The sequence below is a fragment of the Cynocephalus volans genome, chromosome 8 (assembly GCF_027409185.1).
Source record: "Cynocephalus volans isolate mCynVol1 chromosome 8, mCynVol1.pri, whole genome shotgun sequence".
NCBI classification, from domain to species: domain Eukaryota; kingdom Metazoa; phylum Chordata; class Mammalia; order Dermoptera; family Cynocephalidae; genus Cynocephalus; species Cynocephalus volans.
Window position 1 is genome coordinate 136,135,366 of NC_084467.1, and position 12,562 is coordinate 136,147,927.

Here is a 12,562-nt window from a genome sequence, read left to right on the forward strand (position 1 = left end):
ATTTTGCAATACTATTTGGCTTGCATATTACTATTATTTCCAGGAAAGTAAATTATGCATAGCAGAACCAAACTTACACTAAATTAAAGTATCTACTGGTTAAATCCTGCTGAACTATAGGGAAACATGGCTCACTATGTATCTGGGGAAGTTAGCTACAGCTTTTGGCAATGAAATTTAGGATTTGGCCAACACATGATATACTAGCATAATAATGCCATAATTTAAGGGGAATAAAAACAAACCAAGATCCAGAGTTCTCTGACATTTATGGATGAAATCTTCCCCTTAAGGCACAGGGTGATGACCCATAGATCATTACATGATAGTACGGTTTTTGAAAATTCAGATACTGGTGACAAAGAATAGAGACTTTTAAAATTGATTTCAGAATGCACGTAAAAATGCTAAGTTGATGGTTGTGTTTAGTGATAGCTTTGAATGTAAATTCGAAACCTTTAAAACAAAATTAATAAAAAACAATCTATATAGTTTTAGATGTGGCAAAACAAGTAACAAAAAACTTGTCTAAGAAATATCAAGGTCAAATTGCAAGAGATGGAAAAAGGAGTCCCTTGACAGATCCTTGCTCAGATAACTGCCCTGCAAATTTGAAATGAATAAACACTTTTTGATTTGCTAATGTACTAAAAATGCACAAAGTCCTATCAATTAAAAACAGCATGCAGCATCTTGGTCACTTTTACTGTAACTACTGTACAATGTTTCTTAAAACACATTTAATTAACATGGAACGTGAGAGAGTTGAGTTGAACAGTAGGTTGGATGTAGCAGGTCTGTGATGGAAACAGATAAAGAAGAGAGAATGCTTCACTGGGATTACAGCGACATCTCAGTATGTACGAGCATTCATGTCACCTCCACAGATAGTTAAATTATTTCAAAAATGAATATTCTTGGTAAATGCTTTTGGTTTACATCTCAGAAAATAAAAAGGCTAGAAAAATTACAAAAGAAGCAGGATTAATATGCCTCATTTCTGCTATGGAGGGGCTTGTTTAAGAAGCACAGGTTAGCTTAAACTAATGAAAATCATCTTGTTCACCGTTAGGGGCTCCACTAAACAAGTTTACTACTGTTATCTTAACAGTAACATTTGTTAGAAAAATTATTATCTTTGAAATGGTTATCTTTGCATCTCAACTTATTTCTTGCTCTATTTCTCTTCCTGTGACTACTATCTACTTTCCTTATGTAATAAGAAATGTCAAGGAATTCCCTAGATGGAGTTCTTGAAGCTTAAAGGGGAAAAGTTGGGGGCCAGTTTCAAGAGTAGCATATTTGTCTGTCTTTTAAACAGCAATGGTGGCATACTTACTTGTCTATGTTTCCAGAAGCTCTTCTGCTATCCAGAAATAACTTCAACAGGAACACATTACATAGACCCAAATAGACCTGGCAGTTCAGGCCTGAGCTTTTTCACAGAGACTGCTAGTACACATGACAGGGACATTATAGCCAATTAAAAGGGCCCTAGTGAAATTTCTCTCCTGTTTTGTGAAAGTGAGTTTAAGGAATCCTGACCTACCTGATGAATTTTCCATAATCTGTTTCAATCCTATAGTGAGGATGCTAAATATTATTCTAAAATGTGCAAGGTTTTGAGGTTTTCAGTAAATCTGGTTTCCTTCTGACTTCTATTCCCCTTATGTGACAAAATTCTGCCCTTTCTCTCTTTTGCTTTCTTTTTCTTAACACCCTTCTTTCCTGTCTTCCCAATTCTGTCTGCCAAAAGAATAAATGTTTTAGCTACCTATTCAGACCAGTCGTACAAAATGTTACAACATCATTTGATCTTCACCATATTTGGGTTTCATGAAACTTTACGTAATTGTCAGTGTCGTGCTGTTAGTCACATTTTGCTTCTGTATATCTTTTAAAAGAGCAGCCATGTTTAATATTGTGAAATATGATCTGTCTCCACCTCTCTCTATCCTCTAAAGCAGTGATAAATTTCAGAGCATGCTCAGCAGAATTGGATTATATTATGCATAGTATACATGCTCATCACCAAAACTGTACTCCCTAGAATATATGCAAGTAGAATGAATTGCTGAGACTTCAAAATCCCAGTTCCTCAGAACTGATTTTATTAGCCAATGCATGCCAAGGATGGGCGGTAAAAGAAGTATTATTTTTGCAGTTTTCTTTCATCATTGAAGCCCTATGCTATTATAGACTGTGGGATTCCAGTCTTCTGATTAAGCCTTGCCAGCCATGTGCCTCTGCAGCACCAAAGAAATTGCTTTGCAGTCTGTCACTTCTTCTGGCAGGCAGCCGTCCTGGTCTCGAAGAGTGGGGTCAGCACCAGACTGGAGCAGTAGCTCCACAATATCCAAAAACTCACAGGCAGCGGCTGAAAGGAAAATCGACAAATATGAAAACAAGTCTACCACGAGACAGAGAAACTATGTCAGCAGGAAGGGCAAGTGCTGAGCAATAGGGAACACTGAATAATGAGCAATGACAGTGACTGAAGGATGATCAGGCCTTGTAAAAAGAACTGTGGTATCACACTGGCTTTTCAAATCTTTGGAAAATCAAATTTACCTTCTTGGTTGCCTAGGAACACACACATACACAAAATATACTTTTAATATTGTGAAGCTTTTTGACTCTATTCTTTAAGATGGGATAAAGGGAAAGAATAAAAACTATAGTGTTTAAGCATCTTTTTATTTTGATCTATATTTCAGAATAATGATAGATGTGCTATGTCAAAAGGCTAAAAATATTATAAATATCAAAGAAAATATTTTATTTTGTCTTTGAAGAGGGGGTAAGTGGGTAACAAACTAAACTTTAAAATTTGTACAAAACAAAACAAAACAAAAAAACCCACCAACCCAGATAAATAAAGCTGGCATAGTAATCAGACCATACCACCTCTATGGAACCAAAAAAAGGCACCAGTGGGTGTCACCATTAAGTCTAAGGCATAAGAAGTGAAAAAAACAAATTACAGATATAAAGACTTATTATAAAGATGGTATTATATTGCCCCAGGATGGACTAAAGGGTTAGAACAGAGAGCCATCTATTCTTTTGCATATAAATGGAAACTTGATATATGACAAAGCTGGCATCACACATCAGTGAGGAAACAAAGATCCATTAATTAGATGGTGCTGAGACAACTGGGATAAAGGCAAAAATAGGTATGTCACAGAAGATGAAACATACTGGCAATAAAAATATGAAAAGATGAGTAACCCATTAGTAATCAGGGAGATGAAAGCTAAGACCAAGAGATACCCAGTAGAATGGTAAAAATCGAGAACTTCAACAACGCCAAGCACTGAAGAGGAGCAGAGCAAGGGAAACTCCCCTTTAGACTTCTGACAGTATGCATTGGTGTAGCTACTTGGGACAATTTGGGATTACAGGTTAAACCTAAACATATATACACTCCAACCCAGCAATTCTACTTCTAGTTACACACACACACACACACACACACACACACACACATCTAGTTATATATATAGAAACTTTTGCATGTGTTCTCCAGGAGATTGCAAGAATGCACATAGCAGCACTGTTCATAATGGACCCCAAATGTAAACAACCCAAATGCTCATTAATAGTAACATGTAAAAATACTGTTCACTTGCATGATAAAATTCCATAAAATTGGACAAGGGGCATAAAGAATAATTATGATTTGTAACAATATACATGCTAGTAATATTGATTTGATCAACATATCTCAATGTTGAACCCCAAAAGTATGTATAATCAATTTTGATTCAATAAAAATTAAAATAAAATAAAATCCCATATAACATTAAAACTTAATGAACTATAGCTTTAACATGGATTTATCTCCTAAACATAATGTTGAAAGAAAAAAAGCAAGTCAGAAGAACACATATGGTTTGATTCTACTTAAATAAAATTTTAAAGAGTAAGCAAAACTAAACATTATTGTTCAGACATACAAATATGTAGTGAAACTATAAAGGAAATCATTAACATAAAATTCAGGATAATGGTAATCTCTAGGGGATGTTAGGGAGGGCCATGTGATTGGAGAGGCACACACAGGGGGCTTCAAAAATATTGGTGATGTTCTATTTCTTAGGCTAGGAAGTGGGTACAATTTTAAAAGTTGTATTTTAAATTCTTCACATACATTTTATATACTCTTTTGTAGTATTATATATTACACAACAATAACAAAAGGTTAAAAATAAGAGGGAGAGAAAGAAGGGTATGGAGCTTGAGTCCATTTTATGGAGTACATACTGCACCAGCCCTATCAAGAATGCAGGTAAGATTGCCACTCTTGAGAATTTATTATAAATATGTAAATAGCCAGCTCTAACACAAAAGAATGAATAAGTGCTGTGGTAGAGCCATGCACACTGCAAAGGTAGGGGGAAGGAGGAATCTTGAAGGATCAGGAAGAACACCATGAGTAGGTGGTATGTAAGCTAAGCTTTGAAGGATAGAGTAAAATCCTTCTACTTGAGAAGGAAAGGCATTGCTGGTGTGAAAACACCACTAGCAGAGGCATGAGAGCACAGGGAATGCTGAGAGAACTGTCTGCTGGCTCACAGAAGCAATACAAAGAGTTGAGAGGGGAGAGGCTGGATTGAAGCCTAAGTATATATGGCTTTGGGTGCCATATTAAGAAGTTTGGGTTTTATGGAGTGAGCCACAGGCATTTATGAGGAGGGGAGTGGAATAATTTGGCCTCTGCACTAGTATAATAATTCTATAAAGAGTGGAGGTTAGAAATTTGTGGCAGGTAGACCAATTAGAAGGCTGTAGTAGTTCCTCAGGTGGCCTGAAATTAGCCAGTGTCAGCAAGAATATAAAGAAGTGTATGAAAAAGAGTGCCACTGAAATTTAAGTAGATCGGGAATGGATAAGTACTGGATGTGATGTAAGGAGTGAGGTAATTAGAAGCAAAGATGACACCTATGTTTCCAGTATGGGAGACCACATAGATGCTGGTGACATTATCTCTACAATAAGGAACCGGAAGAAGGAAGAGCAGGAGTTTTTAGAGGGGAAAAGAATAAGAAAATTATTAAGGGGAGAAATAATCTTGGTTTGGGACATAATGTGTTAAGTGGTGCTAGAAGATATCAATATTGATGAATCCAGCAGGGAGGTGAAATTTGAATCTGGGAAAAAAAATGCCATATATATTGTTATGTCTATTTTTATAGTACTGTGTGACTTTATGAAGATATATCTTTGGGGCTCAGGATTTTTAGCAATTTTTCTTGATAGTTTTGTTAAATATATTTATATCATATGATCACCCTGGCCAAAGAGCTGTCTACCTAAGGTAGTCTCCCATACCACACTGTAGGAATATGTCTGAAAGAGACATATGGATTATTGAAAATTCCTAATGGTGTCCCCATCAGTAGACACACTTGTGTGGCTGGGAAAACAAAAAGCTTAAGAGGAAAAATTGTTAATGCCAGTTATTAAATTTCCACTTGTGTTTTTGACTACAATTTACATTTATTCACTTCAGATTTTGCCAATTAACATACAGAGTAAGAGTTCCTACTCTCTTCATCCCCCTGCTCCCCACCTGGTTTGCCGAGGTAATATTCACTCTTAAAATTTTTGAAGAATTCTGACAAATGTATCTACTTGAGTAACTACCGCTACAATCAAGATACGACATTTCCATCACCCCAAAAAGTTCCCTCCTGCCTCTATGCAGACAATCTTCTATCCCCACCCACAGCCCCTGGCAACCACTGATCTGATTTCTGTCCCTATAGCTTTGCCTTTCTAGAAATAGAAATTATATAGAAGACAGGTGGTCCCTGACTTACAATGCTCTGACTTACAAATTTTTGACTTTAGGATGGGTTTAATGGAACATGAACACATCGTAAGCTGAGGAGCATCTGTGCAGCCTTTTGTGTCTGGTTTCTTTCACTTAGCATATTGCTTTTGAGATTCATCCAAGTTGCTGCAAGTATTAGTAGTTTCTTCTTTTACTGCTGAGTACTATTCCGTCATATGGATGTATGCAGGAATTTGGGTTGCTTCAGTTTTTTGCAACATGAACAGAGATCCCTATGAACACCTGGGTACAAGTCTTAGTGTGGACCTGTTTCGTGTTTTCATGTCTTTGGGTTAATATCTAGGAGTTGGATTGCTGACTCATATGACAAATAAATGTTTAACTTTATAAGAAATTACCAAACTTTTCCAAAGTTTGCATTCTTACCATTCAGTATGAATTCCAGTTGCTTTGCATCCTTGTCAGCACTTGCTATTATCATTAAGAATATTTTCAGCCATTCTGGTTAGGTCTGTAGTAGCTTTTCATTGTGATTTTTAATTTGCATTTCCCTAATGTCTAATGATGAACATCTTTCATGTGCTTATGTGCTAACCATCTATCTCCAGTGATTTACATGTTCAAATCTTATGCTTATTTATTAATTGGGTTGTCATCTTCTTACAAGTTACAAGAATTCTTTATATAATCTGGGTTTTTCCCCCCACAGATATATGTTTTATAAGTATTTTCTCCCAGCCTGTGACCTGTCATTTATTTTTTAAAGAGTGTCTTTTGAAGAGTAATAGTTTTTAATTTTGGTGAAGTCCAATTTATTTTTTTCTCTTATGTTTTTTGTGTTCTATCTAAAAAATCTTTGCCTACCTCAAAATCACAAAGATTTTCTTTTACTTCTTTATAATTTTAGCTCTCACATCTAGGCCTAAGGTCCATTTCTAGTTAATTTTTGTGTAGGGTAGGAGGAAAGGGTAGAGGTTAATTTTTTTTTCATGTGGATGTCCAACTGTTCCAGCACCACATGTCAAAAAGACAATCCTTTCCTCTATTGAATCATTTTGGCATCTTTGTCAAAAATCAATTGACCTTCTGTGATTGAATCTATTTCTCGGTTATCTATCATGTTTCATTGATCTGTACATCTTTCCTTATACCAATACCACATTGTCTTGATTTCTGTAGCTTTATAGTAAGTCCTGAAATCAGCGTGCATCTTCCAACTTCATTCTTTTTCAAAGTTGTTTTAGCTATTCTGGGTCCTTTGTGTTTCTATATAAATTTTAAAATCAGCTTGTAAATTTTTACAAAAATCCTGTTGGAATTTTGATTGGGATCACGTTCAATCTATGGATCAATTTGGGGAGAACAGATAGCTTAATAATATTGAGTCTTCTGATTTGTGAACAACAGTATCTCCCTCTATTTACTTAAATTTTCTTTTATTTCTGTCAGCAATGTTTAGGAGACCTCAACATACAAATCTTATTTTATATGATTTGTTGCCAGAAATTTCATGTTTTTTGAAGCAACTATAAATGGCATTTAAAAAAATTTCTATTTCCAATTGACTCACTGCAAGTATAAAAAATTTGGTATTTGTATATTGACCTTATATTTTTAAATTTCAATTTCCAATTGTTCATTACTAGTACTAGTATATACGAATACTGTTGATTTTTGTTTATTGATTTTATATCGTGAACTTGCTGAACTCATTAGTTCTAGTAGGTTGTTGGTTTTTTTTTTTTTTAATAGATTCTTAGGGTCTTTTACATAAGTGGTTGTGTCATCTGTGAATAAAGTTTTATTTCTTCCTTATTAATCAATATGCCTTTCATTTCTTTTCCTGCCTTAATGCACTGGCTAGAACTTTTAATACAATGTTGAATCAAAGTGAAGAGAGTGATAACTTTGCCTTGTTCCCAGGGAAAGCATTCAGCCTCTCACCATCAAGGATGATATTTCCTGTCAATTTCCTCAGGTTGAGGAAGTTCCCTACTATTCCTATTTTGCTGCATTTTTGTTGCTGCTACTGTTAATCATGAAGGAAGTTGAATTTTTTAACAGCTTTTTTCTACTCTATGTTGAAATGATCATATTTTGATTTTGATCTGTTGATATGGTAAAAGACAATGATTTTCAATTGCCAAACCAGCCTTGCATTCCTGCGATAAACACACTTGACCATTTTTGTGTACTACTGGGCTCAATTTGCTAACATCTTATTACAGATTTTTGCATTTATGTTCATGAGGAATATTGGCTTGCAGTTTCTTTTCCTCTAAGGACTTTGGTTTTAGTATCAGGGTAATGCTGGCCTCACAGAATGAGCTGGGCTGTGTTTCCTCCTATTCTATTTTCTGGAAGAGTTTGTGTGTAGAGCTGGCATTATTTTTTCTTTAAACATATAGTAGAATTCACCAGTAAAGCAACTGGAGCCTGGAGATTTTGATGTGGGCAAGTTTTTAGTGATAAATTCAATCTCTTTACAAGGACTATCCAAGTTATCTATTTCTTTTTGAGAGAACTTTGGTAGCTTGTATCCTTCAAGAAATTTGTTCATTTCTTCTAAGTTATCCAATTTATTGGTACAATGTTGTTCATGTTTCCTTACTTGCTTTATAACATCTATAGGCTATATGTTGATGTATCCCTTTCATTCCTAAAATTGGTAATTTGTTCTCTCCTTTTTGTTTCTTGATTGGTTTGGCTAGAGGACTATTGGTTTTATTGATCTTCACAAAGAACCAGCTTTTGATTTCACTGATTTCCTAATTTTTGGTTTTCTATTTCAATGATTTCTGCTCTGATCTTTTATTATTTTCTTCCTGTGCTTACTTTGGGTTTAATTTGCTCTTCTTTTTCTAATTTTTTTTAAAAGGTAGAAGCTAGATCACTGATATGAGATCTTTCTTCTTTTCTAATAAAAGCATTTAATTTATCTTTAAGCACTGCTTTAGCTGCATCCCAGAAATTTTGATAGAGCGTTTTCACTTTCATTCAGTTCAAAAATTTTATAATTTGCCTTGCAATTTCTTCTCTGACTTACAAGTCACCTAGAAGTATGTTGAATTTTCAAATAATTGGGAATATGTCAGATATGTGTCTGTTCTGGCTTCTAATTTAATTCTTTGGTGGTCAGAGAACAAACTTTGGATGATTTCTATTATTTTACATCTTTTGAGGTTTGTTTTATGGCCCAGAATATGGTCTAGCTTACGAAACATGATGAATGTCCCATGTGTAGTCTGTTCATTAGGCGGAGTGTTCTATAGACGTTAATCAAATAAAGTTGGTTGGTAACATTGTTCAGGTCTTCCATATCCTCGCTGAATTTTTGTCTACTCGCTCTATCAATTACTGATGCTTGACAGTGAGTTGTTTTTTCCTTCTTTTTTGTTTCTTATAAGTTTTGATCAAATGCAGAATATTGTATATTGGAGGAGTAGAGATTGAAGTAAATAACACTATTTACACCCAGAAATGGGCACGTCCCTTCTTCTGTTATGCCATTGGTGTGGGTGTTAGGTCAATCTAGTTGGTAGTTGAATTAGGTTTGGGTTTGTTGTTGCTACAGATAACTTTAGTGCATCACAGTCTTCAAATTCCTCCAGTGATAGGCTGCTGCAACATTATGCTTAGTGGGGGGCCTAGGATGCCAGATGGCTTTTTTGGTATTCTTGCTCCACCCTCAGCTTTCAGCAGTCTCTGCAATGTCTGTATTACAGAGAGAGAGTCTCTCTCTACATTCTTGCCCCTCCTCCATCAATAGATACTGCTTATCACTCAGGGCTAGGCTCATGGTGGGGATGAGATGGAGTTTTTGTCCTTTTTGGCTGATCTGTCTTAGACAGGTCTCGGGGATGGCTATTTCTCAGTATTCCTGCCCTCCCCCCCCCTGCAAATATCAGGCAAACTCGTGTGTGTGTGTGTGTGTGTGTGTGTGTGTGTGTGTGTGTGTGTGTGTGTGTGTGTGTGTGTGTGTGTGTGTGTGTGTGTGTGTGTGTGTGTGTGTGTGTTGGGGAGAAATGACTTGGGCATGAGAGTTTCCAGCCCTGCCCCCATGGGGGGGATCTCTGCTTTGTATCAATGCGGGGTTATGAACCCAGGGGTTACCTGTCCCTCGCCAGAGGTAGGTTTTGCTTTTACTCTTACTCCAAAAGCAATAGATTCCTGCCTGGGCCCAGAGGAGGGGAGGACAGAAGGGTTTTCAGCTCCTCCTCTAGTGGCTTAGGAATTCTGCTTTGTAGGTGCAGAATTGTACAACATAATGGCCATCTCAGACAAAAGAGTATTAATTTCATATAAGCTGTATGATGAAGTGACCATTTCAACAGTGAATTATGATATATGAGGGTACTTCAAAAAGCTCATGGAAAGATTTGTATTAGCTTTTAATTCTATTTTTCTACAAACTATTTGAAGTACCCTCATAATCTATAGGTACCAACCCAGGAATGGAGCTTAAAACTTTAAGTCCCACATCTAGAGGACTATAGCCAACCAACTAAGAAAAGGCTACCTGGATTGCATAACAATTCCCTAGCTTGACAGATGTGAATAAAATTTTAGCTCAAGTCTAAGCATAAAATGAGATTTAAATTTGGAATTTAAGGGCTGCAAGGGATATTGTATCCATATGAAAGAAGTCTTATTAACAAATGCCTGGGCTTTATTCAAAGACAGACTCACATGACAGCACAAACCATCAGGAAGTTGTAATAGAGAGGGAGAAGAAAGGAAGAGACTGACTTAAAGGACAGGGGTCTTTTTAAGCCATACAGGTGAATCTTACCCTGATATGAGGAGGGCACTTGCAGTACCTCTTGGAGATTCACTGTTGATGGGCATCAATTATATCAACACAGAGCCTATGGGCACATGTAGGTGCTCAAAAAAATAGCTGTTGAAAAAATATGTTCTGTAGCCCCAATGAGATGGTAAACTACTTGAGTATATGTATTTTTGTATTTTTCTCTCCATCTAGCACAATGCTGAGGACTTAGTATTTGCTCAAAACTCATTGGTTAATTTATTTCTCTGCCTTTGGCATCTTCAGTGAAGCAAAAGTCACAAAGTAGAGTCATCTTTCAGAAATGTGTAAGCTGCTCATCCCCTCAAAAGAGACAAAGGCAAAGAAGATGAGAGGGATAAGAAGCAAAGGGTGCTAACATTTTACCAAATTAATGAGGACTGTATATATTGGTGCCCACAATGTGTTGGGAAATACAAAAACAGTCAAAGCCCATCTCGGAAAAGCTTGAGCAAGTCTATAGGGATTAGAACAGTTGCTGTATTTATGGTACCCTGGGAACCTCTATTTGTCAAGTGCCATAGAGGCAGCCCTGACACTGGCACAGGTGAAGATGAATTTTCATTCAGAGCACTGAGCCTTCTGACTCCATTAATCCTCAGGGTTTTGATGATGAATTTCTTTCTTTTTTATTTTATTTATTTTCACTCTAATTCCTCCTCCCACTGCCCTGTAACATTGTGGAAGGAACAGAACAGATGGTGCTTTAGGTGGAAGACTGAGGGCTCATGAGGATACAAAGCCAGCCCACTCTGAAATCACATGACTGCACGTGCAAGGAAAAGCCTTGATTTCCCCTGGGAGACACAGATGCAACGATATTAGTATTCCCTGTAGAGGAAGAGGAGGGGAAGGCTAACAGGCCATTTATAAGGAAAACCACACATAACCCAATATATGCTTCAGCAAGAACCATGTTTAATCACAAAATAATAGGAGGACCAATATCTGAAGATTCAAAAATACCCAGGTAAAATATAGGTAAATAAGGTCTTTAGTATGCTGCTACACAAGGTCCATTTAGAATGAACTAATAAGGACATACAGTAGTAGAATACTGGCCTTTAGTTAACCTGCGATTGGCTCTGACCCAGTTTTAATCGGAAGAAGCCAGGATTTACAGCCAGCTTAAGGATGGAGTTTGACAACTGCTGTAATCACAAGAGCTGTCAACACAAGGACAGCTGTCAAGCCAAACCGTAATTCATAAAAAATAATAGCCAAGCCCCCAAAGACATCCCAAACACTGTCTGTACTCACTGGATTTAACCGTACTTATAGTTTTATGAAATTTCCAAGAATAAGTTAAGGATACTAAAATCAAATCAAATCAATAGCTATTGCATGCCTACTAAATAAAAAGGGTTAAATAATATTAAGTGACCAAATGGATAAAATATGCTCATCATATTCCCTGGCATATAATAGGTGCTTAATAAATGGTAATTATTATTATTATTACATATAAGACCTTGTCTTGACTACCTTAAAAACTGGCACAAATCTGATAACCTAGTAAAAAAAAATCTAAATTAAATATGAATCACTCCTCTGAGTGATTATTAATTAGAAATAAAATATTAATTTTTATAAAACATTCCTGAGTTGTCAGAATATTTTAGTTTTATATATTTGTAATGCCAAGATCTCTAATGATATTATTTTAGTGTCTAACTTGATTACTACATATGGTATTTGTTTCATTCTTTCTACAATGATTAATATAATCTGAGAGATGGAAATAGAGGTTGTTTTACTAGAACATTTTTGGGCAAGATACTTGAAGTAGGGACAATTTTTATTAATTTCTAAGTTCTCAGTGAACAGAAATAAGAATATAAAAGTACGCAGATAGATAGAGATATTGCCATATGTGTTTACTTACAAGTAGTCTTAAAAATTAGCCTTGACTTACTGATTGGGGTGACAAATGATAAAGGATTTTCCTA

General features: G+C 36.0%; 1 protein-coding gene across 3 annotated transcripts in view; it reads right to left on the bottom strand.

Annotated features, from left to right (window-relative positions):
• Positions 1-2,033: 2,033 nt before the first annotated feature.
• ACBD6 (acyl-CoA binding domain containing 6) overlaps positions 2,034-12,562 on the bottom strand; it is a 206,424-nt gene continuing 195,895 nt past the window's right edge. For 2 of the 3 annotated variants that reach the window (XM_063104771.1, XM_063104770.1), the window contains exon 8: positions 2,034-2,377. In XM_063104771.1, the coding sequence (XP_062960841.1) occupies positions 2,223-2,377 (155 nt within the window). In that variant the 3' untranslated portion in view covers positions 2,034-2,222. The remainder of the gene's footprint in view (positions 2,378-12,562) is intronic. The other variant, XM_063104772.1, reaches the window with a different exon arrangement.